This window comes from Clavelina lepadiformis, chromosome 8 (genome assembly GCF_947623445.1).
Source record: "Clavelina lepadiformis chromosome 8, kaClaLepa1.1, whole genome shotgun sequence".
Taxonomy (NCBI): domain Eukaryota; kingdom Metazoa; phylum Chordata; class Ascidiacea; order Aplousobranchia; family Clavelinidae; genus Clavelina; species Clavelina lepadiformis.
In genome coordinates, this window is record NC_135247.1 from 2607190 (window position 1) to 2632523 (window position 25334).

Sequence of the window (25334 nt, forward strand, 5' to 3'; positions counted from 1 at the left end):
TAGATCGCGATTTTTGAAGAAAATATTTCACAAATTGAAAACCCGATTCTATGACAACTTGTATAATGTCTACTACTCTATCGTGTCTCTAGTAAAGTCAACCGAAATTTCTAAGAACAAGAGGTCAGTGGAAAAACTTGTCAATAAAAAAGTTAACATTTTAGATGACGCTATGTAAGATGATTTAAGTTTACGTTTTATCTTAGACGTTGTACAACATGTTTGAGTATGTTTTGTTGCTAATAGGGACTATCTTGATACCTAGTGCTTTTAAATTACTTCTTGACACTGTTTGTAATGCTACATAATACAAATTATGGTCAACTGCGAGAAGACAAATCGTTCAATTTCGCTCTGAAGAAATGTGCCAACTAACGGTTGAACCTGGTAAAATTCGTTAAAACTATCTGGCCGCTTAACGATGCTGTTGGCTTACTTACAAAAAAAAGCAGTTGCCCACTTGCAAAGATTTAAAATCAGGACATTCAAAGTATTTTCAAAGCTGGTGACGTTTTAGCTCGACTGTTTAAGCTTTTAACCTTTGCAGTTTCAAGGTTTGCGGAAATAACCACGATAAGTCTCTCTCAGTATTAAGTATACGGCAATTAAACAATTAAATATCGTACAGTACATCAAAAGTTCAGTTTTGTAAGATTCGGCTCGTGTTTTAGTTTTTTAATGCTCCTTAAACAAAACATGTACTGCGTTTGAAAAAAGTGATATGACGCATTGGAAACCATCTTATCTCGGTCAACTGCAACAAAATTGGCGCTTGGGAGTATGACGCATGTTTCTGGTATCGTAAAGTGCTTATTTTGTGAATAAAACCAGGCTTTTGTGAATGTTATCTATATTATGTTGTATTATCAACAAGCGGTTGCGTACCAACACACTGACGATGAATTTTGGAATGGCCATAAATAAATGGTGTTTTTCCCAAGACACCAATAAATAATAAATAAGTTATGAATAGTTAACGAACCATTTCACGGTTTGCAGCTTGAAAAGCCTATGAGAGCCTAATTGCAGCGTTATGGCGCAATGTTTGATTGCAACTGTTCTTAATATGCCACATGGGTCATTGAAGCTTTAAGGTTGAAATTAGTATAATAGAGCTATTAAAATGTATTAGATATTGTATATAATTAATAGTAGATTGCATAAAGTCGTTTTTGAGGCCTCCCTATAGCACGAAGCCTTCACGCTTGAAACAAAACGACAATTAAATAGAAAAATTCTTCCCAAATAAATCTTAGTGATTATCAGAAACCGCAAGTTTAAAAATTACCGCCGCAAAATATTTTAAGATTAAGACGTCCATAAAGGGTATGAACTTGTAATTCAGATACACCGACAGATCTGAGCGAATTTTTGTACGTGTGAAAAATGATGCGGTTATTTATATAACTTTCAGACATCGTGCGACTGCTGGAACAATCAATGCATCTTAATCGCGCACGTTAACAATCGTTTCCAAAGCTACGCACGCAAACCATGCAGCTCCCTGGAAGCAGACTGCAATTAGCAAAAACATGTGCGATTAAATATATTTATTATCAATATCAGAAGTAACTCATAGAGTGTTTTAGCCAGGGAGTCACGCGCATCACGTTTGGTCACTTTCGTTTCAAAAACGTATTGGCAATAACGACAAAAACCTGTCGTATATTTGCAGATATAACGAGTTACCAGCAGCAGGCCGTGCTTGTGGCAGCACGTGTTGTAAACGTGACTAACAATAAGAAGATATTCCATAACGATAAGAAAATTGTGACAAGTAATCGAGGACGAAATGCGTCAGGACGGAGAAAATTCATGAATATCTTTGACGTAATGTGTTACTGGCGGCATGATCTTGGTACATCGCGACCCAGTATGAAGAGTGAAGCCAAACAGACCGCGTTTAGCTATTTCTGTATCCGACAACAAACATAGGCCCATGTGAAGACGAGGAACGTTGAACGAAATGAAACAAGGCCTGTAATGGCGTGGGATTTCGTCGCTATATTTACGAGCTAAACCCTTCTACGTGCATGTTCAAACGAGATTAGCGGTCACACCCAGCTGTGACGTTTGGTAGAAGAATCGGTGCCAGTTTATAACTTATCACAACCGCAGTAACCGATTCCGTTAATTTGCGAGCGCATTTACGTGGTGATACTCATCTCGCAAACAAAATTTTATCTGATTTCTTCTAGGAAAACGTTATTTGAAAAACGGATTAGCAGTCATGATGAAAAACAAGTTAAAAGAAATCGTGTGCTAAACCGTAATGGTTTTTTCAGCGGCGTGTTTCAAATGAGAAAATCAAAGTCACCTGGTAATCAACCGCAGTTCCAACCCACGCAGCCCGACCACGCACAAATCCTACCAACTTCACAGTTACACCCTTCTGCTAAGATACCAGTCACAAGTTTTATCACGTAATCACGCCTTGTTTGGTCATTTTAAAGTTTCGTGATGATTATACGATTTAGAGTACAAATTCTGTTTAGTTGTGTGTATAATGGTTCTTTGCCTATTTATGCTGCTATAATTTAATTACTTATTTTGTACATATTAGGGTGCGTTTGCCAAATTTTACACCTTTAGCTGCGTGATATGTTCTGCATAAAGCCAAGAAAGAAGTCGGTTAAAGGAAATAACCTGAACACCACGTACCTTTAATGTCAAACTTGTAAATTTCCTTGATATGTCAATTACAAAACTAAGATGTCATTTGGCTTTTACGGCTTTTGTCTACCTTTAAGTTTTCCTTGAATGTTTTAGGTATGCACAAATTTTGTGGAAATTACCTAAATTATTATCTTGGAAATGTCATGGTATTATCATCAAATTTTTTCTAACTAACTACACTAATTGACGTTAAGCAATTCGGAGGCATTCGGTGCCCATGTCGTCAGTTTAAGTGGTTGATTGCTTGCGGAAATAATTACCGCGATGCACACGATACACGATACCGTGTGCTTCTGGTTTAATTACAACCGGCTTAAAATATTTAGATTATACAGACACAAGACAAGGAAACATATTCTTGCAAAATTTTGCCTGAAAAACTTCTGTATGGAAATAAAGACGAGTAATTACGTTGGTACAATTGGCTGACTTCGTTTGTACGTGGGCAAGTCGTTTGTTAAACAAACATACAAATACGGGATTTAATTCCCAGACGTAATAGGCAGAGATATCGCCTGACGTTTTCACACAAGTGACAACTCCATATAAAGGTCTGCACACTTAGGACAACGCATCACCACACCGCATTGTACTTCACAACAAGACAACTTTTAATCCTTGCGGCAATCGGTAGCGATTAAAGCGGGGAATTAGTCGAACAATTGTTCAGACAATCGTTTGTCATAAGTGCCTGTTTCTGATGAAAGGTACCATTAGAGTTACTTGTTAAATGTACAATATAAACATGAACTTCTTTTCCGAGTACTTCGGGCGACCACAAAAGACATATGTCAATCTGCGCGTACGTGATACTGAAGTGATTCTTGAGTTACAAGAATGCATTGTTTACGTCATCATCCGATTTTCAAGGTCATTTTTAGTAAATAATATTTTAGAATTTGTTTCGCTGCTTATCGAAACCGACAACATGTCGCGCGTTTGTAATCAGATTAGCGAATGACTAGAAAACATGTTCCTTTTTAGTGTTTCTTTCTTTCATTATAATGGAATTAATTTTGGTAAACTATTTCGCATGTTAAATGAAAACATGGACTTTGACTAGTTTAATGGCGTCTGCCGCCGATGGCATGCCTTGGCACCGCCGCGAAAGCCACAAGGATATTTACCAGCAATAAAAAATTTTCCGATTTTTGTATCTCATAAAAATTCCAGATCGAATTATGACGTTGCAACTAAAACGGTGCAAATTTTTAGCAAGATCTGTTCGGCGTTGACTCGATATAGTTATTGCCAAAACAACAAAAAACTGTTTTTCTATTTTCGTACTTTCTCTTATCAAACTTAACTGGATACAACCAATACAAGTGAAGAAATAGTTTCACAAAGGAGAAACAATTTTTGAGTGAATCTGTTTGATTTGTTTTATTTATGCTAGTTATGTGGATTGGGTGTCGCTTATTTTTGTTTCTGCCTAAATATGGAAAAACAGGAAACTAAATTGTCTTATCAATTTGGGAAATCATCCCCATATTGAACAACCGATTCTAAATTTGTAATTCCCCAAACGGGTGTAATTTACAAACGAGTAATTTTTGGGACGATTGTAATCAAAGCGTCTAAACTTGGAATCATATATTTAGTCGCCGCTGTTACTTGGCCCTGACGTCATACATGCTAGCCTTTTTCTCTCGCTTTCAGAGCCCTATATATATGAGCAAACGCAAATCAGAATGAGGAAGACAATTAGAGCCAAGAAATGCAATTAAAAGTTTCGTCGGTAGGAACTTTTAGTTTGGATTTGGAATGTGTTGCACTACAATACTATATCGCTTACCGAAAGCCTCCAGGTTCAGGTTGTAATTTAATTTTTCTTATGCAGGCAAAAACTTAAGTTTACTTACTCGGTAAATTTTCAAAGCTGTATTTACAACATTGTTACTCTTCTGTGCTGTAATTCTTGCTGCAAGAGAAAAGATATGGGAAACGTGAGTATAATCAAACATCTCATTCAATTAAGCTAATGGTCTGATGTTGTTTAATTAAACGGTTCTTTTTATCGACCATTATAATCTCTAGACAAAACACAACGAAACCGCTGTGAATTACTTTATTACGTAATGTCTCCCGTTGCTGTGTTTAACTTCACTTGACGTCATTCAAACCTTTTAGTAAAAAAGCAACGTCGGCGTTTTAACAATCAAAAATAAACAAAAAGCAAATGCAGTTTAAATTTGCAATCACTTTGAACAAATTTAAAATAAATCAAACGCTTTATTCACAGATTCGAAATGTCGCTGCTTGCCTTTGCTTCCTCTCAGCTTTATTGGTCGGTGTAAAGTCGTCCTGCTATTCAGCGTTCGATTGCTTCGACCGAGACACCAACACGACTTATGAGTCAGGCGACTCGTGGCAAACCGGGAACTGTTTTCATTGCAGCTGCTGGAGCCACAAAGTCCATGTGGTAAGCAATTCTTTGCAAGTAGTTAAAAACTTGACGAACTTCGAGTCAAATTGCAATTTATCCTCACTATAAGCTTATCGCGTTCCTTGTCCCGCAATTGGATCTATGCTTGCCAACAATGCATAAACTGGCTACAAAAACCGCTGAATATTTATCAAGTCTTTTTTCATTCTAATAATATCGTCCGATTAACAAAGGAGTATTTGATTTAATTATTTTATTTTTATCGGCAGAAAACTTGCTTCGAACAGGAAGAAACTGAGCAAGTTCCTTACCAATTCCCAAACGTGAGAAAATCTTCCGACGATGCCGTTTATGCCCATCTTGAAGTTTACGAGCCTCTTGCACCCAAAGAAGTTATTGTGTCCGAGGAGGAGGCAGAGGTTTTGGAGTGTCCACCAATTCTGGAAGACGTCTTTGATCGCGAAGATGTCGTGGACCTTCGTCTTCCCAACCTGAGACAAGTAAACTATGTGATGGAGTTCAAAGGAATGGGATGCTGCGCCTTGTGAGTATTTTTTCATCATCTCGAAAATATCTTTTTTCCTACCATCATTCGGTTTCCGTTGAAACTCCTTTGACCTTACATCGCCTTGTCCGGTTTCAGGTATGGCTATCCCGTAAATGTCCATCCTAAATGCCAATCTATCTGGAAGAAAGAGGAATGCAGGTACGACGTCGTCGACAGAGAAACCCAAGAACGATGCTCTTACAGCTTCGGTATGATCGGCAAATAAATGAAGTTCCGCGGGAATTAAGCGTTGAAAAGTCGGCGTTGGTCGACCAAGCAAACCGTTCGACATGACACTACGCATATACATTTACATTTTGCAAATAAATCGGCAAAGCTGACGTAGTTGATGCTAATTTTTTCAAAAGTTTCTCTGGTGTGAAATATTTACTTGCTCACGTTTATTCATTCTTGCAACCCTTTCAGACACTGCGTTCCTTTTTTTACTTATTTGTAATTTTCAAAGAGCTGTATTGTGTTGTATTTTGTATTGTTCGAAAGAGAACAGAAAATAAAACAAACAAAACAAAGCAAAGTTCTTGCAAAAAATATTTTAACTCAAACTATTAGGGTATAGAGTCCAAGGGTTCAACAGAGATGAGTCATTAACAGTTGGTTGAATCATCACTTTTGCATTACATAGACATCATCAGTACACGTCGAAAACTTGCCCCACGATTTCGCATTGAGGCAAAATTTGATCGTGCACGCACACACGTCTCCTTATCAGTAATTATGTTTAATTATACACATACGGCGATGTGGTATTAGTCACATGTTTTCGGTAAACGCAATGTTTTTTGATCGAGCAAAAACCAATTTGCTAATGCTCAAATATTTTAATAATTTTAATCCCATTAATTAAAAAGACAATGAACTTAATGTCGAAGTTCGGATATTTCGACGAGTGTTCGTGGCGTATATATCGGTCTTTTTAGAGTGGAATTTTCCATTTTAGCAAATTAACTTGAAAATTGCTGAAATTATTACTTGATCTATTGGAATGACAGCATTTAAGTTATTGTCTGATTATTTGATGAATAGTTCTCATATTTTATGAAGTTTATTCATAAAGCTTGTTCGATATAACCGCAGACTGCGGCTGCTTGAACTTCTAACCGTAAAGATATTTCCTGATCTTTCTTAAAATCATAAACTGACACGTTTGGTTATGGAAATAACAATAAATACGCGGTTGCCTGGACGAAAATTTCTGGTACGGCGAGAGCAAAATTTTTATTAAATGTATGAATTTTTTCGTTTTACGTAATTCTTTTTGATTGATGACAACAGATGTAAAGCACGACTTTCTACAAAAGAATATCATTTCGTTCAAAGGTTAACAAATTGTTTTCACAAGTCTTCAACGGACGTTTATAATGAAAATGAAAGGATGACAGGTGATTACGCTTCCAATAGTTATATAACATTTTAATCGTATTGAAAACTGCCAATAAACGTAAAAACGCGCAGCATTAAACAGACGAAAAAATTAAATTTCCAGTGGATTTAGAATACATTTTGCAAATCTTTGTTTAAGGACAAACTATAAGATGAAAATTTGTATGAAATTTGGTTCAAAAACCATTTTTGCGAAATTTGTGATGGCCTCGGTCGTAAAGGTTACTGGTGGCAGGAAAATTTGTCACCGTTATTTCAACCTGATAAAGCAAAAGTTTCGTATACACCTACAGGAAAAATCCTTCTCTATGCCAGCATTTATGAGAAGGAAACTTCCGGTTTCGGTTTAGCAAAGTACTGTAATCTTTCTTGAAAAAAACTTTCTAAGTATTTGCAAAAAAGCCCATTTGCAGTCCAGAAAATAAAATGTCTGAATCTATAAGTGGCCGGATTTACAAATGTAGACTCCGTCAATGTAAATTAATCAATCTTGTACAAACTTTTTGTATTCTCTTTATTTGCTGGGTCTGAATATAGACCTGTGCTTTTCAATAGCACAGCATGTTTGTATGTATGCGTCCCGTGCTGGACGGAACATTCCAAATGGCAGTTGTTGCATAAAGGTATGCAAAGCGGGTATAGGTAGGCTAAGTACGTAGCTGTAACTGATTTTCTGGTCTCTGGAAGTTTATAAGTTAGTGTTCATTATAACACAAGACCAATAAAACAAAAATAGAAATTTAGCCAAATTCAGCCGACATCTTATAGTTATATTTCCAATCTTTTAGCCAGACACACCGCAAGAACTGTGATTTACGTAATGGCATATAGTATATTGGCCGACTTACATTATGCGGCCGACTACTGCCCTTTGACTTACGTCAGTTGACGCAAATTGATTTTTCCCCAAGACTGGATTATTCTTTACAGTTTGTCTCCGATTTTAGAGACCATTGTCACAAACAAAGAAAACCTAGAAGAGCCAGTTCAAGGGGACTTTCATCCGCCAAGACTGAATAAATTGAATATACACAAACAAAACCTTCGTTGTTGTTGTAAAACTGTTGCTTATACTTACTACGCATACTTTTGGTTTTTGTTCATGTTTGTCTGGTCTCACGATGTTTTGGCAAATACAGTGAATTGTTACTTGATTAAGATTGGGGCCTATATTATAGGACTGGAGTAGTTAGTACAGTAAGATACGGGAAGCGTGGTAATTTCCTTTTTGCCATTACAAAGGTCACAAAGTTCATTCAGTAAACAGAGTTCTTCCAAGAACTCGGTTAACTCAAGCTCGATAATTTACGACTTATAGATTTATCCCGACCTACATAGAGATGTGTTTGTCTGACAATCCGATTTATACTGGTACCAATGAATCGGTAAAATATCCAGTGTTATTTGATGGAAGTCCATTTCATCATGTCCTGATCGTTTCAAGACATATCAAAACCGATTTTCGCTTTAATAGTTCTTTTGATAACTTACACAAAACACCATGGAAAAAACATCGCATGAAAACTCCGAAAGTGTAAATGTCTGATTACTGCCACAAAAAAAACAGCTCAGTCATAATCTACAATGCACACCACCGTAAGTGTGGCCTGGCTCGATCGACTGACGCCAATTACTTCCCAACAGTCCGTAGCAGTTCGTACGATTCAAGGTGTCTTCTACTTTATTGGGGATAATAGCTTCTGTCAGATTTTACAAAAAAAGTTTCCAGCCTTTCAAAGAAAAACTGAACGCTGCCCTGCGTAGGCGCAACTTACACAGCACTTTGGTTTCTCAAAATCGTAACAATGAATAACTTTGACCTGAACAACTTCCGGAATTTGTCGGAATACGATTTCCGGTTTTTGGTTCTCAGTTTGTCTTGCATTATTGACAACCCAGTTCAGTTTGTGCAGCAACACCGATTTGGTGTGGATGTCAATTGACGGAATCGTATTATAGATTGTTTGTGTAAAACTTATAAAGGTTTTATTGGATGTTTGCCGTTATTTCATTGATTTAAAGTGGAGCCAGAATGCAATTTTTGTAATCAGTCTGTTACACAACTGTAGTTGTTTTTAGCAAACTTCTTTATTGCGTAGCGAAAGCAACCTTTCCAATGGTTCATGTGAGTACAGAAATGTGTTCGACTTGACTGAAACTGCAGTACTTAAGGTTCAATTGTAATGTGCAGTGCAGGTACATTGCATAGTACGAGCAGTTATTAGTAAGTTACAATCTTTTCTTTTGACAAGAACTTCAAAAATAAACCAGACACAAGTTTTATCTTTTGCAGATTGTGTGGATCGTGTTTTGTCTTTTTGCGATTTCCATACTCGAAGCTTTTCCTTTTTGCTTCATTGATCCGTCAGGATGCCGCGATCCGGACACGAACTTAGATAAAGAGATTGGTGCCTCCTGGACGACACAGGATTGTGTGGACTGCTCTTGTTTTCCTGGTCCTGAAGAGTACCTGGTCAGTATAGCATGCCTGTATAGCATGCATATGTAGCATGTGCAGGTAGCATGCCTGTATAGCATGCCAATTGTATATTTCCAAGTTATGACAGTCAAGGCCGTAGCCGGGGTAAAATTTTTATGTATAGGCAAATATGTCAAATACGTCCCCAGTTAAGTGTGTTGTTAAATGTAATTTACCACTAAAAATTGTTTGTGATAGAATTCCAGAAAAGTTACGGAAGCAATTGCTTCATCTACTTGTATAGCTACAGCCAGCTAGTGTTTTACTCCAACTACGCATATTGGTTACCGCTATACTGAAGTTACAAAACTTTGTATTATGTTGTTTTTTTCTTGCGTGGTGCTTACATTACGGCATAATAGTTTAAAGTAAACCAATTAGCCAGTCAAGAAGTTTATGAATAATAATGAAAAGCTTTTTGTAATCGTCATAGACTATATCCACCTGCTGACTATACCACACAAGTGGAAAATAATATTCTTTAAAAATTTCTGCAATTTTAGGAAACTTGTTTCGAGGTTGACTCTTCCAAAGAATCTGAACATCTCATTAAAGCAGTACAACGCTACCCGATAAAGGTCATTATTTCCCGCATTGCGCTCCTAAAGACTTCGGAATCGCGCAAAGTTATCCTTTCTTCTGAGGAGGCCCAGACCTTTCAGTGTCCGCCTCTGCCCGAGGAGTTTCTTGATAAATCTGAAAAACTTCGAGAAGTTCATTATTACATCACAAGGAAGGAAACGAGTTGCTGCTCAAAGTAAAAACTCCAGTTTGCGAATCGTGATCTGTGAATCGTGAATATGTGAATCCACTGTAAATCGTGATCTTTAAACTAAGCTGTGAAACATATCCAGTAAAGTAAACGGCAATTTGCAAAAAAGTTGGATGAAAACTTGCAAAAAGTTTTGTTATTATTTTTATGTGTGCAGATACGGGACACCGACCAACCTGCACAATGATTGTGAATCCATCTGGATACAAGAAGATTGCAGATATGACATCGTCTCACGTAACAGCACTAGCCCTTGTCCTCATCCATTCATGATGGTGGGAAAATAGGGCAAAATTCTCCAGGAATTGCATAAAAGATTGCCGTAGAAAAGCACTTTTTCCGTGCTTCAACTTTCTTATGATATTACAAAGTGCTTTCACAGCGTAGTATGTGTGAGTGCACAGTTTCACCTGTGCAAGTAATATGTTGTTAATGTATTGCCATCTTTTGTAAAAATGGTTCAATACATAAAAGATTTGCTTATCAAACTTACGATCGCATGTCACTTATTGTCGAGCAGAAAATAAAACTGCCTTGACAGCATATCACTGCGGTAAAAATTAATGTTTTTAAAGCCGCAGGAATTCAGTTACAAGGCTATAAATACTATTTCTGTGATTGGCCGCAGGACTTGTAACAACTACATACGCGGCAAGACACACGTACAAAATGTGACTTCATGAACTGAACGTGCGAGAAACAATTTGAGAATTTCCACTGCGGTTAATCATCCGATAATCACTCAGCCTATGCAAATCATACTTCGCAATCTGTCTTCGTTACTGCACAAAACAACATACCGCTTATAAACATATCGGAGCTATACGACAAGCTAGCATCCTTCCCATAAGAAGAGGATACATATGGAGTTTAGGTGCTGTAGGACAGATGGTTTTTACTCATCGTTTAGTAATTTCAGTTAGGAACGTGTTTATTGAAGGCAGTCAGTGTTGCATGGCAGTTCAGCAATGTTCTTGTATAGCACCGCCTATTATGCTTTAATTAGTTGTTGTATCTTATTTTGATAACCCATACTATTTAAGTTACTTACGTTATTTATTTTGCAGTTGTATACGTTGTAACTATAGTAGTTTAAAAGGTTCAAATTCTAAGGGAAAGATTTTATTTGAATTAAGTCGCCATTATGCATCAAGTGAGTATAGGCTACAACTTCAGTTTGTTTTTTACGGAAAATCTTTCACCAAACTCCAACAAAATTGCTTTATATCACATATGGAGCCTTTATTTTGTTCCTTTTGCTCACTCAGATCAAATTTTCATTGATAACCATCGGTCTTGTTCTGGCCGTCACCTCGGTGTCCGTTGTCCGATCCGCTTGTTATAGGGAGCGCCACTGCTTTGAAAAATCAACCAACGAGACTCATAAACCTGGTGATATATGGCGAACTGAAGATTGCTTCGAATGCAGCTGCTCTGGTTACAAAATCCGTGTTGTAAGTGTTGTTGTGACCGTTTATGTTTAAGTTTCAAGTTTCGTGTGACAAAAAATTGTTTAAAGTCTGTTTATTAGCTTACCTTCCAAGCACGGTAGAATGAGTATAACGGTAATTAATGAGTATAAAAGGTGGCCTAATGTGAAACTTCACGCAAATTTGGAGATTTCTTGCAAAAACTGCGCTTCCTTTATGTAGAGAGCCTGCTGGGAATTTGTAAAGGACGGGAAAGATCGTCACGAGGTTGAAGTTTCTACAGAAGAGGCCAAAAACTTCTCATGCCCACTTCATCCTTTCTTTCACTTATTCCACGATCACAAGCCGGAGTCACGTGGCACGCTGCCGCCGGTTAGACGTGTCCATTACGTCATCAAACGATCGTACATGGAATGTTGCTCGCTGTAAGTCGATTTCAAAATGTTAAATGCCTGGATTTTTTCTTTGTTTGTATTTTAAATGCATGGTGTTTGTTTTGTTTGATTGTTCCATTTGGTAGAATAGGGTGGTTATCAACCATTGAGGAATTTTAAGATTTTAACCATTTTAAAATTTAACTAACAAAAGTTTTTTACTTCAAAAATATAGTTTATAAAGCTACAAAATTTTTCCAACGCTACAAGTGTGCTACAGTATTACACAATATTCTTTCAAAAAAAACGCAACAAACTTTCGTCTTTATAATTTTCAAACATCAGTATGTCTTAAGTTACTGTAACTGTACTTGTAGCCTACTATGACGTCATAACCAGCAAAGCTAAATAAAATCGAAAATACTTTCCAGCTCTTAGGCTATATATCTATACTTTTTGCTTATATTAGTATAATCATGATTTTTGCAAAACATTGCACAGAGTTAAACAAAAGACAGGCAATATAGAGATGTATCGAAGCGTTAGAGAACCACTGCATATCCAGTATTCACACATAACGTTGAATAGTCACCTTGCTATGCTTCTTGTTTCGTTAATCATCCGTGTATTTGTTGTTTTGCAGATCTGCTTACCCGTACAACGTGAGCCCGGATTGCAAAACAATTTTCAAGAAAAACGAATGTAAATACGAAGTTGTTGATCGCAAAAACCCGACAGAACCTTGCCCGTATCCGCACGGGTTCATAGGAAAATAATTTTTTCTTTAGCTGATGTTAAACTAAGATAATTCTTTGAGAAATGTTATTATGGGTTTTTTAAAGATAACCAGAATTTTTGCAAACTTTTGACACATTTTGACACTTTCACACATCAAGCGCTAATCTCTTTGCCTGCACTGGTTTTACACATTTTGAGTGAATGTTACATGTATTTGGAAAGAGTTAATATTTTTGTTTTGACCTGACGAGTCGAGCGCGCCCAATATCAGTAATAATGAGTCATTATGTGAAATTTATCGCGTGTGTCGGCGACGGTCCTTTTTGGGTCACTTTGTCGGTATTACAGAATTGTTTTTGTCATTTTGGTGTCGGTTTGGTTTCTAAATAAAGAAAAGAAGAAGAAGGGGAAGTTTTTGACTTATTGGCAAGTTATTTCGCCACAACTTGGCTGAAAATATTGAAATTAAGCAGCAAAAACAAGTACGATGACGTCATGAGCATACTTCATCTTAATTGTGCCTCACGTCCAAAGCTTAACTTGAATTCGCAACGCTCGATTTCCGTAACATCTGGATATATTTCATGTGATGTATTGCAACTCATTGTCAAAATTTTGCATGAATCATACCCACTACAAACAATGGCGGCTTCTTGCGCAATAGAAGCAATAGAATTTGCAGCTGTGAACATTTCAATTTTGGACGAAGTTGTTTATCACGCCGGACAAAATATTGCGCATAAATCACCCAACCGTATGCGCCAAAAAGTACACCAACACGTCAATTGTTTTACAACACACTAAGCATTTTGCTCAATCGCTTATTAAGAGTGAAGAAATACTTGCATGTACAATTCGCTTTCTTCTGCAAATAAGCCGGATACACTTCAAACGTTGAATCGTTTCCCGGAGCGTCCTCTGCTTCAGACGTGTTTTCGTCTCGCTCAAGTTGTTTGGCCACGCTCACATGTTGCACACGCACTATGCTATTTGCTGAGAGTTCAGTCTCACGGAAGCTTTTCGCTGAGTCATTTTTCCAGCAGACCGGCAATTGAACTAATCGCTCATTGCCCACAACCAGTACCAAGCACAGTTTATTTATTATGGTCTTTATAATTATTTAAGTGACAGTAAAGTTGCTATATATGTACTGAAAACTACAATTACAGTTTATCAATAACATTCTATAACATTTTAGAGTGTATTACATCTCTCCTTATATGGTGTGTTTGCGTAGTTTAGCTGTTTAGCTGCGGTAGAAGTGAGAAATGTTCTTGAAATTTGGCCAGTGGTGGTGATATAACGTTGGCCCAACAATTCGTATGCGTGATGTGTTTGTGTAATTGTGTTTGTGGTGCGTGTAATATTCTGCGCTCCGAAAATGTTTCTTCAAAACTTCATCCAAATTGGTTTTAACGGGAATTTCCACAGAAAATCCCCGTATCATGCTTTTTATTACGAACAACCGGCAACGACAAAAAAGTTCACATTAAGTACGATTCATCAACAAAATACAGAAAATACCGGTGGAAATTTCGGTGAAGACAACTGCGGGTTCTTCAAAACATGCATAAACATGGTGGTTTTTGTTAAATCCGGCTCTTACCGGTTCAACGGCAATAACAACTAATTCCTTGAAGCAATATGACATAGTGCTTTTGTCACTGAGTGCTTTTGGCTTTAGTGGGCCACCTTGCGGTTAAATGTTACCTGATTCACCCTTCCACTACAAATCTTGTATAAAATCGTTAAGCCTTCCAAAGGTCCTTGGTTGCGTCAGAGTTTAGTGTAGAACTTATTTACGAACTTCTTCTTTCTGACTGACTTTTGAAGAAACAGAAGAGCACCAAGTAGGAAGAGCACGCCGGCTTTTTCAACTTCCATTTCACAGCCAGCGAAATATTAAGCTGATTGCAAGAGTGGTTATTAAAAACCAACCTTTTCTCGGATTTTGCACTCTTGCGCTATTGCATTTACTGCAGCATAGTAAGAGATTTCCGTTGTCAGTTTTTACCGGATGACATTCGCTAATTGTTTGATTGCATCGTTTGATCAAGGTTAAACGTTCTTTCGTGTGAACAGTAACTGTATAAAACAAAATAAAAGATCATCATGAAATATTTAAAATTAGACACAAAGAACTTCAATAATGTCCACGTTCAAACAAAAACGCAAAGAAAGTTAGAAATGTAACGACTTGAGCCATAATGTAAGCTAATCCTGACTCATTGCACATTTATATTCCCATAAAAAAAATTAGATACGTTAATTTGCAACATTATTTGTTGCAAATTTATCTATTTTAGTTACAACAATAAGAAAGACAATTAAGATGGTGATGCTTTCACAAGAGCCTAAACATGTTTTGAAGCGAAATAGAAATTGCTCTTAACATTTCAAACATCATGGTTTATTTTTATTTATCTGAAATAAACCGAATAAAGTCATTATTTTGACGTTAACAACGCTAATGATGTTATAATTAAGATAGCACTTTCCATTAAACCAACTAACGTTGACATCAGGGGAGCTTCAAAGTGCAGCCGATTCATTGAATTAGTGCGGAGGGCGGAGCACAGCATTTTATAAACACCAATTTGTAAGTCATCATATAACTGTGTCCACTGCCTACTCACAAGATGTGATAGAGTGGCAGGATGATAAGTCATGGTCTTCACAGTGTTCTTCCTGCATCGTGATTTCTTGATGTGCGCAGTATCCCAGACTCTTCGGATTGCAATAAAAACAATTCTTGAAACTGCATGCTCGGTCACATCCGGTCAAAATAATTGCGGCTTCAATTCATAAAGTACATATTTAATTATTTGTCGGACGTATTTGTTTGTGGTTATTTTAGCCCGGCCGTAATTATGCCGCTACTGATTACTGCATACAACATAAATACTAATTTTATCGGCTAACATACGAGAAAAAGCACCCTTCCATGATAAGTATATCGATTGTTTTAGCATTTTTTGTCAACATCACTTAAAAAAATTATTAAATTACTTACCGAAAAAGAAAATTTGTTTGTTTGATGGCGTCATCGCGGTATTTGCCCAAAAGTAAAATTATCTTTATTAAAATCGTTCCTAATTCAAACAATTTCATCTAAAATCTGATTTCAATGACGAATGACTATAAATACGTGAAATTTTTTATCAAGAAATTAAACGAAAATAGAAAATTTAACTTTCCCATTGTCCTTTCCTCAAATCTCTCTTGTACTTTATCACAGAAAGCATACAGAGCTTTACTCAGTGATAGCAGACAACGCTTGGGGCTATATTCTTGCCTCGCTCATTTCATTCTTGACTGGCCGGTTTGTTTCGTCACAATATACCGCGTTCCATTGTTCTTTTTATTCATTTCAAACAAAGTTTTGCACGTTCAAAACATATAATTTGTGCTTATTGGGGTATGACATCGCTTTTTCTAGGATTTTCTTTTAACTTGGAAAGCTGTGCAGTCTTGAGTGCTTGACTGGGAGGAAACTAGTCCTTTCCTGTCCTCTAGCGGTGTACTATTTGTTTACGTTGCATATTTTGTTTGGGGGGAGGTGGTACATTTTAAATGAAAAACCAAACCATATTTGCTATTGTCTCAGACCAAGAAACTAGCAAGGTATTTGTATAACAATTGCATATGCTTTCACCAATGTAGGTACTGTATTGTAGTTAGCTTTGTACAAAAATAGTATTTTTAATCGCAATACCAAATCATAGACTGCTATAAAATTATTCTATGGTTAGTAGTGTTTCATAGTAGTCTATGATTAAACACAACATAATCGACTTTAATTATTTTGCATTTGATTTACAATCAAGTTAATAGCTTCACGTAATTGGTTTAATCAAACAGCAATTTCAATTTTAAACAACGCACATCTTGACAAGGGAAAAGTTGTATTAAACAGACACGAGAAGCAGCTCTTGAGCACAGAGGTTTAACAAAACATCCTCGTATGAAACAATCACATGACATTGACTAAACTTATTGTTAAAATATTCTAATAAGGTGGTTTTAATCACTATAAATGCAAAAAGCTCCCAAAATTTAAAAAATACTTGTTCGCTTTTAATGATAAAGATTACAGAGTGAATGTTTCACCGTGTGCAAGTTACGCAGCCCTGGTTAGGTTAGGAGAATGGGTATAAGCAAAAATTCGATTTAAGCTATTTCGAATTTAATTAAAATTATATTTAAATTAGAAGGAAGGTTTAGGATACTGTGTTATAATATTTAATTTAGGTTAACAAGAAGCCATGAAAAATATCTTTGAACGATTTCTTCCGGTGAAATAGTGACGGCCTAAACATTATGCAGAGTAGCCCTATATGTAAGACCGACGAGGTGTTATAATTTTGTGCTGACATCATCTATAAATCGCTTCCCAGCAGATCAATCTCTTGAACCACGAACTCCATATCTTCGCGAGTGACCTTATCATTGATGACAACCATTCGAAAAAAGTTTGGTAAATTCCCGACTGGCTGGTAACCAACCAACATCGAACCTTTTTTGGTCATTCGTTCCTTAATCTGTGGTGCTACTGACGCCAACTTGCGGCAAAACTTCTCGTCACGTAAATTCCAATCGGTGTCTCTCATGATTTTCGGAAGATACCAAAAACAGACGTTTGTGCATTCAGGCTAAATGGTAATAAAAAAATTTATCAAATGGTTGAAATGTAGAGGGCTTTCCTTCTGTCTATGTTGAAGTATTCTTGTTGAAATCATTGACATCGAAACAAGTATATCGACATTTCAAAACTAAAATATCGACGACTATTTTGTGTTCAGTTTAAAAATAGAATGAACTTTAACTTACATCCGTAACTAATTTGAAACCTTCTGTTTTTTGCAAAATGTCGATCAAAAATCGTGAATTTTCAAAAGCTTTCTCAACTCGATCGCTTAATCCCAGCCTACCGTGCGCTTTCCACATCAGCCAAAACTTAAAAGCGTCAACCTGACAAAGAAGAAAACTGACAATATTTAAGAGTGCCTTAAAAATGTTAAAACTTCATTCGAACCACACGATCACCGGGTTTGACATTCTTATGTGTACTTTATACCTTTCTTCCACACTGAAGAACCTTCGACCCGACGTCGTACGAAGCGTCATAAAGTGTTTTGTCTTGTTGAAATAGGTAGGGGACGTGGAGTGTATGACAATTCTTCATCGTGTTCTGCAAATTCGTTTGTTTTGCATTTTATAACAAGCTGATGTTTCAAGCTATGATAAGACGATGCTGATGAATTATTATTTTGAATGTCATCTCCAAACTTTCTGTTTTAACGAGCTCCGAAAATCCGTGTCAGAAGCTAAGTGTACCCATGGGGCCCACTTCATTTGAGGAATATTGTCGACTTGCATATCTTACCGGGTGTTTCGTGACGAACATGCAGCATTGTAAAGGCGCCATTAGCATTTTGTGCGGGTTCAGTGACACCGAATCTGACCTACAACATGCAAGGTTTTAGCGAATGCTCGTATATAATTGTAATAAATAGTCTTAAGTGCCTGTGTAAGCCATCCATCAAATGACGATGTTTTTCTGAAAAGAGCGCACCACCTCCCCAAGCTCCCTGCAAGAGAAACAACTTTAGACCTCCAACGTAAAAGCTATGAAATTTTCGAACTTCACGATGAACGGTTTGATAAGTTAACATGCCTCAGTTACGCACGAATAGCATAACTTAACAAATAACATAACATAGTATAACTAGCACTTTAGCCTCACATCCACGTGCATCCACATTTCGTACTTTTCGCAAATATCCGCAATTTGGTTGAGCGGATCATAGGCTCCCAAGACAGTGGTTCCAGCCGTCGCAACAACTAGAAAGGGCACAGAACCCTATACAAATAACACTTATAAACGATGCCACATAGTGAATTGAGTTCTCTAAAAACAGTGCAATACTGTACAAGCTCTGAAACGGTCAGCTCAAAGCAATCACAAATACATAAAGCGATAACTTAAATTCTCCCACTGGGATTTTACCTGCTCTTGCGCTTCCAAGACGCGCTTCTCAAGATCCACAGGATCCATTTTACCATTCGAGGTCGTGTTGACTGAGATGAGTGAATCCAAGCCAAGGCCAAGAAGCGTGGCATTTTTTTTGTTGGAGTAATGACTCCCACATGAAGCAAACGCCACCATGCGCGGGAGACTAAACAAGCCTTTGTTTTTGATATCTGGGAACTTATGAAATCTGGCCAGATTCATTCCAAGCATATTACAATATGAACCGCCTGCATAAAAAGGAAAATCTTTATACCTATGGCAAATTCTAATTAAACTTCTCTGTGACATTGCCCTAATGGAAAAGTGAAAAACTGGTGATTGAGTTATTGCCAACGTTTATATGAAAAGTACGTACCTGGGGGGAAAGTCCCTGTACCGTCCGGATAACCAACCATCTCACAAAACTGTTTCAAAAGGTATTGCTCAATCAAGACAAACACCGGCGCGACTTCGTATGTGTATCTGGGTAATAAGGAATAACCAAAGATGTGAAATCATTACAATCCAATATCTATGCACGTTGTATGCACAAATTTATCTTCACAACTGCAAAGGTGATTTTAATACTGTTGTAAAAATAGTTCATGGAAACCTTGTAGTCTACGCAACTTATTTTCAGCAATTTTAAATCATCACTCACATAGACGTGTTCAATACGTCGGTAACAATCTGTCCAGCAAAACCATATGGATCAATGCCTGCGTAAAGCTGGTTGAAAAAATGTGGATTTCCTGAAAATGTACCAATTGGTTATTTCAGTTTTTGTTTGGATTAAGGGTTGTTGTTTGGCAACGTATAGGCCTACAACACAACCCTCCACCACAGTTGTTCATTATTATATAGGCCATGTTGCCCATGAATAATGAATAAGCAAAAAGTTCGACCAAATTGCCTAAATAATGCAAGCATAGAATAATAAAGGTATGAGAATAACCGCTATTTATTTTCTACAAACACTGTATCTTGTTCTTTCCGTATACTTAACTACAACGAATAAATTGTTTTTATCTCTCATTTAAAATTGTGACAACAAAACTTTGAATATTGACAGGGGAATTCCCTGTTACGATATTACTGTATTGGGGAAACAGCAATGTACGTCTATTCCAAAAATACATCAGGGCGTTAGAATAAAGGACTGAAGCAAACAACAAGCTTCCATGATACGCATATATTCTCACCAGTCTTAACGCTGTATGTAAATACATCCTTTAAATCCTGTAACAAATCACTATGCGAAGCTGGGCAATCTTCAACTTCTATATTTAAAACTTTGCGCAGCTCTTCCGGGCTTTTGAACTTAACAACAAGCTCATTGCGATCCTGTGCTTTTTCCCAGCCTTCCTTGACGGCAAGGTCATACACTGATTTTAAAAAGCTCTCAACACTTGAATCCTTTTTCCCCCCCACGATGTTTTCAGTATGGTCAGACGTATGGGTGCTAGCAGCTAATCCATTTGCGGAAGTAGTTGCTTCGCCTCGTCCTGGCATATTGTCTGGAATAGTTTAGGCGTTACTCTGTCCTGGTAAAATAATACAACTTTATGAATTCAGTATATCGCAATCTTTTCGTTTTTGCTAACAGGAATCATCGTGACGGTGCAACAATTAAGCCTATTTTAGGTCACTCACTGAATTGATCTTCAAAAACCAAAACACTTAACTCAATTTAGAATCATACGGCACGTGCTCACTCACGCTTAACGTCGCCTAAACTAATGGCTTGAGGCATTCAGCAATTGCTGTTGTTCACTCTTCCAGTCAGCCATTTCCGGCGTATAAGCCAACAGGTCTATAACAACAAACTGCTGCTAACAAAGAGCCCACCTTACCTAATGGCAACCATCTTGTACATATAAACTACTATTGTTTATGAATTTTACAAAACAACCAGTTTAGTTAGAATTGGTTGTGCGCCCAAAAGATTCCAATCACGAAACAACAAGCCAAACGTCAAAACCGGCATTCAAACGCGCTTTTCTGTGATTGCCGTTGCACGATACATATTCCAATTTTTAAAATGGTTTTGCAACATTTTCAATTACACCACAGTTTATAAACTTGATTTTTTTAAATCAAACCACGACATTTTAAGTCAGATATAACAATTGTAAAGCAAACTGGCTGTTGGCAAGTTACAATGCCTAAATTTCTAATCAGATGTAAGTACTTTCATTATTCCACATTTGCACAATCCTTGCTGAAGTTGTTATGTATAGATATCGGTACCAATTTCCGTAAATAACTCTTCCTTTAAATGGATATTATCTCCACCTTCCAAGCAATGTTCCCTCTAATTTGTCACGAGTCTGAGCAAACACACTAACTCCCTGAACGGTCTCTTGGACCACTGTGAGCAACATCAGACGTGCGCACTGTGGTCAATATTATACGTTAATTATATTTTCAATCCAGGTTGGATATTTTTCTTGTGCGCAGCACAGATGTTCTGTGCACGGAGACCGTGTCAGCAGTGCGCATTTGCGCACGCGCGCAGTTTAGAGGGAACAGTGCTTCCAAGCAACAAATACCTAAAAACATTACAGCTGTTTCTGAAAAGCCTACGTATTCGTATTCTTCGTAAGCCTACGCATATTCCTGATCGCAAAATATTTTGCACTGACGGTATAGGATAACTTTCCGTCTGCCTGCAAAGATAGGCTAGTCACAAAACTTTGTCTTCTGTCAAATTCATTTTCTTCTTGGTTCCCGCCAAGAGAAAACGATTTATGACGTCACAAACATTTTTGCTCATTTGGCGCACTCTAACAAGAACCATGTACATTTGATCAATCATGTAATTTTGGCAAATCATGTGTGCAATTACCGAATTATGTACATTCGGTAACTCACGTACATTCACCGAATCATGTACATTTGGCAAATGACGCATGCATTTACCGAATCGGGTACATTTGGCGATTCATGCATGCATTTACCATAGATATCCTATAAAACACAGTACAGTACAATACAATTTTAGTTACAGTACTTTATGTCAGTGCCAGTAGGTTACGTTACAGTTTACATACGGTACCGGATGCCGTGCCGGTATTAACGTTAAACCAAGAAAAACATTAGTTGTAGGTAATTATTATTATGCACAAAAAATGCATGAAAGGTTCTTGGATGACAAATCTTCTTTCTTGTCTCATCATCCGAACTCCCTTCACTGGCACTTCTTTCCATTAACTTATCGCTTACTGTAGCGCCATTAACTCTCATTTTCCTTTTTCTACAACCGTAAGCACAGCATTGAGTTCCTCTTTTATCCATGTTTTATATTGATTACATAATTGACGAAAAAATCTCACAATTTAACGTTGGATCTAACTGCTTAAAAGCCCTATAAAATCGTGTTCAGAACCTAGTTGGGTCCCTTACCGTTGCCGCCAAATGTCTTCAATTGGCTTCATTTTTGATTGGTCAACAACAATAAGAAAAGCGATCTAGTGTTTTATAGGATATCTATGGCATTTACCGAATCATGTACATTTAGCGAATCATGCACTTTTGGCAAATCATCTTTACATTTGACGATCCATGTATACTAGGCAATTCATGAAGACGTTATGCGATTCATACGTACTTTTATGGAATCATTTAGTGTTTTTAGGAATGATGTTGATTCAGCAATTTGTGTATGTTTGTCTAATCACGCATGTATTTTGCAAGTTGGTTTGCCCATTTTCAATTTACGAAGAATAAATACCAATCATTTGGCCATTTTATAATTCATGGTATAAGTTTAAACGGACATTTGATTAACAAAACTGCAATCCGATGAAAGAAAACACCATTTGCCATTAGGCATTGTAACTTGCCAACAGCCAGTTTGCTTTACAATTGTTATGTCTGACTTGAAATGTCGTTGTTTGATTTAAAAAAATCAAGTTTATAAAACTGTGGTGTAATTGTAAATGTTGCAAAACCATTTAAAAAATTGGAATATGAATCGTGCAACGGCAATCACAGAAAAGCGCGTTTGAATGCCGGTTTTGACGTTTGGCTTGTTGTTTCGTGATTGGAATCTATCAAATTACCGTACGTTTGATAACCCTCCAATCAAAGTATGAAAACAAAACATAATTTTTAAAGTTGCGATACAATTTAATACTTTGCTTTTTTGCGGCGTTGGCGTGGTACCCTAGAGGTAGCCGATTTAAACAAAATGTATTGGTGCTAGCTATTTTACCGAAAGTAGCCTATGTCACGGATTTTATAGTTAAACATATATAACTTTATAGGCGGTTAGGTTAGAAGAACTGGTTAGCTAAAATTGCATTTTGGTTATTGATTGTTTAATAGAAATTGGATGAGCTAGGTCCTGGACTGCAGATTATTGCAGTTTTAACGGAGATCGCGGATGTGCTGAAGCAAAATTCCGGTTTGTAGGTGTGCAAGGAAGCAGCCAGTGTGTGAGACTGCAGAATATTCCACTTTTCGACGAGATCTCCGGTGTGCAAAGACCATCGCCCCGGTGACCCGGTGTGCAGCAACGATACGTGGTATGCAAAATGGTGTCCTGGTGAACACTAAATAAAATTTTTGGTGCTCACAGCTTAAAATTTGCAATGAGTTTACAATTTCGATGTACAACTAACTTCAATTGTATTTATGAACATCGATTAATCAGCTTACGTTAGGACCACAAACTTTATCTGTATCCTAGGCTAAAAAGCTATGACTATAAAGAGTCAGATTCTGCTTTGTTCAATGCTCTTTAATTTCATCTAGCGGTAAGTTTTTGATGTTTTATTATATTGCTTCTGTGGGTTGCACAAAATTGGTACTTTTAATTTGGAGTTGTTGTCTTTATTTTGTATTTTGAGAAGAGTTACAGAAAATTCGTCATTTCATGACATTACAATTTTGTTTGTATGACTTTTCTATGCATTCTAAATCCTATAATTATTATATTAACAGAATGTCAAAACTTGGTCAAAGGATGCAATTACCGCAAAAATTTACGGTTGGTGACTTTACAGAAGTAAAATTTGTAACTGTGTTATTGTGTAACAGCATCAAAATGAAAATTTCATTAGCCTATAACGTAACAAACCATTAATTAAGTTAAAAAAATTATTAAAAATACTTCAGTTTCGTTTTCTTTGGAGTTGATACTTTCTTAGCTGTAACAGCTTTTTAAGTGCGATAGCTTCATCGAAAAGTAGTTGAAAAAGTGTTCTTTCATTTCATTTCATTTTTCACTCTATTTAAAAGACAAACAACACCGATCAACTGAGAAATTGCTACCTCTGAGAGGCGAGTTAAACATGATCAAATTGACCTCAGTGTATGCCTGCTGTGCCATCAAAAGCTCACCAGTGGTAATAAATTCTATAAAGAATGTCATTGGACGATAAAACACACAAACGAGAGGGGGAATTACGAATCCTACTTTGTTCCAAAAAATCATATTCGGGCTCGGGAATTACTCCGCGAAGATCAATTGCGAATACAAGAAACTGATTCAGCATCGGATGCAGCATCGTGTGAAACTGAAACTGTATAGTTAAACATATATAGTTCAGCACTTCACTCAACCATTTCACAAACACAGTGCACACTGCTGATGTTGAATCGTGTCATTTAGCCAATAAAATTAAGCTAATAAATGCCAGCTTTTAATTTTGACCCATCTGCCCCAGAGGATGATAAAAGTTTTTATTTTATTTAAGCCTACTGGTCTCTTATATATCTTCACATATTTTTGGTTCGTCAGCTAAAAACAGTAATACCATCGTACTTAAAATTCAAGTTTACAACGACATTGCTGTTAACAAAAATAAACACGTTGAAATCTCAGATGTATGAAACTCAAGCATGCTCCAAAGTTTTACTAATCTTTTTCATTGGGTATGACATACGTGTTTACAGCTAGCGTTGCATGTAACAGATAGGCTGGTATACCAGGTACGAATAGTTCTCGGATTGTATACCGGTTACTCTAGCAGTCTAGCTGGTACATATACCAATTACTAGCTGGAAACAATTTACCAACTATTAGTTTGCTTGTCAGCTAGTAGCTGCCACTGGCATATTGAGTTACCACTTCGACTCAAAAAACGCATCACGGCCACAATATATTGTCCTTCACGCCAAATCACCAGAGTCCAACAAAGGTTGATGGTTGAACACCACTGTTGACAATGTTTATAATAGAGTGGGCGTTAAGCGTAGTTGACTCTTGTAGTTCTTTTGATTACGTCATTAAGCGTAAAGTTGTGTAACGTTGTGGCGTGCCAGTCCGCAAGAAAACACCATAATTTTCAAATAGCGGTAGCCTGGATCAAAAGAATCGAGAAAATACCAAGAGCTCTTTATTCAGTTGAGTTCTCGGTTACCGGCAGTGCTAGCTTAGTTGCTGGAGGCTACAGGACCTAATTAGACCTAAGTATATATGGTGCAAAGCGTAACTGATAGCAACTACCTGACTATAGGCCACCTTTCTTAGAAGTTTAAGGTATTTCAAAGTTTACCTCATTGCCGTCAAA

General features: G+C 37.0%; 5 protein-coding genes across 10 annotated transcripts; 3 read left to right on the forward strand and 2 right to left on the reverse strand.

Moving 5' to 3' along the window:
- Positions 1–4465: 4465 nt before the first annotated feature.
- On the forward strand, positions 4466–6135 carry LOC143469008 (uncharacterized). The gene is made up of 4 exons (XM_076966521.1): positions 4466–4622; positions 4919–5098; positions 5332–5606; positions 5706–6135. The coding sequence occupies exons 1-4, from the start codon at positions 4614–4616 to the stop codon at positions 5833–5835; spliced, it is 594 nt and encodes a 197-aa protein (XP_076822636.1). The 5' UTR covers positions 4466–4613; the 3' UTR covers positions 5836–6135.
- A 2760-nt stretch (positions 6136–8895) lies between these two features.
- LOC143469009 (uncharacterized) lies at positions 8896–10804 on the forward strand. The gene is made up of 4 exons (XM_076966522.1): positions 8896–9135; positions 9304–9483; positions 9993–10246; positions 10419–10804. Exons 1-4 carry the CDS (start codon positions 9127–9129, stop codon positions 10546–10548), a joined length of 573 nt encoding a protein of 190 aa, XP_076822637.1. The 5' UTR covers positions 8896–9126; the 3' UTR covers positions 10549–10804.
- Positions 10805–11258: 454 nt separating this feature from the next.
- Positions 11259–13214, forward strand: LOC143469010 (beta-microseminoprotein E1-like). Its single transcript, XM_076966523.1, has 4 exons — positions 11259–11414; positions 11530–11715; positions 11914–12116; positions 12709–13214. The coding sequence occupies exons 1-4, from the start codon at positions 11406–11408 to the stop codon at positions 12839–12841; spliced, it is 531 nt and encodes a 176-aa protein (XP_076822638.1). The 5' UTR covers positions 11259–11405; the 3' UTR covers positions 12842–13214.
- A 1024-nt stretch (positions 13215–14238) lies between these two features.
- On the reverse strand, positions 14239–16018 carry LOC143469011 (uncharacterized). The gene is made up of 3 exons (XM_076966525.1): positions 15817–16018; positions 15440–15598; positions 14239–14888 (listed from the first exon to the last, which is right to left on the reverse strand). Exons 1-3 carry the CDS (start codon positions 15848–15850, stop codon positions 14689–14691), a joined length of 393 nt encoding a protein of 130 aa, XP_076822640.1. The 5' UTR covers positions 15851–16018; the 3' UTR covers positions 14239–14688.
- A 434-nt stretch (positions 16019–16452) lies between these two features.
- LOC143469409 (acidic amino acid decarboxylase GADL1-like) lies at positions 16453–21430 on the reverse strand. 6 transcript variants are annotated; one of them, XM_076967093.1, is made up of 12 exons: positions 21008–21430; positions 20536–20629; positions 20019–20333; positions 19478–19568; positions 19193–19299; positions 18814–19064; positions 18550–18666; positions 18330–18394; positions 18190–18268; positions 17881–17994; positions 17634–17774; positions 16453–17455 (listed from the first exon to the last, which is right to left on the reverse strand). In XM_076967093.1, the coding sequence occupies exons 2-12, from the start codon at positions 20567–20569 to the stop codon at positions 17183–17185; spliced, it is 1587 nt and encodes a 528-aa protein (XP_076823208.1). In that variant the 5' UTR covers positions 20570–20629; positions 21008–21430; the 3' UTR covers positions 16453–17182. The 6 variants fall into 6 exon arrangements, with proteins under 6 accessions (XP_076823208.1, XP_076823211.1, XP_076823206.1 ...); XM_076967096.1 differs by having other exon boundaries at positions 20019–20360; positions 20502–20629; positions 21008–21426; XM_076967091.1 differs by lacking the exon at positions 21008–21430 and having other exon boundaries at positions 20536–20940.
- Positions 21431–25334: the final 3904 nt, after the last annotated feature.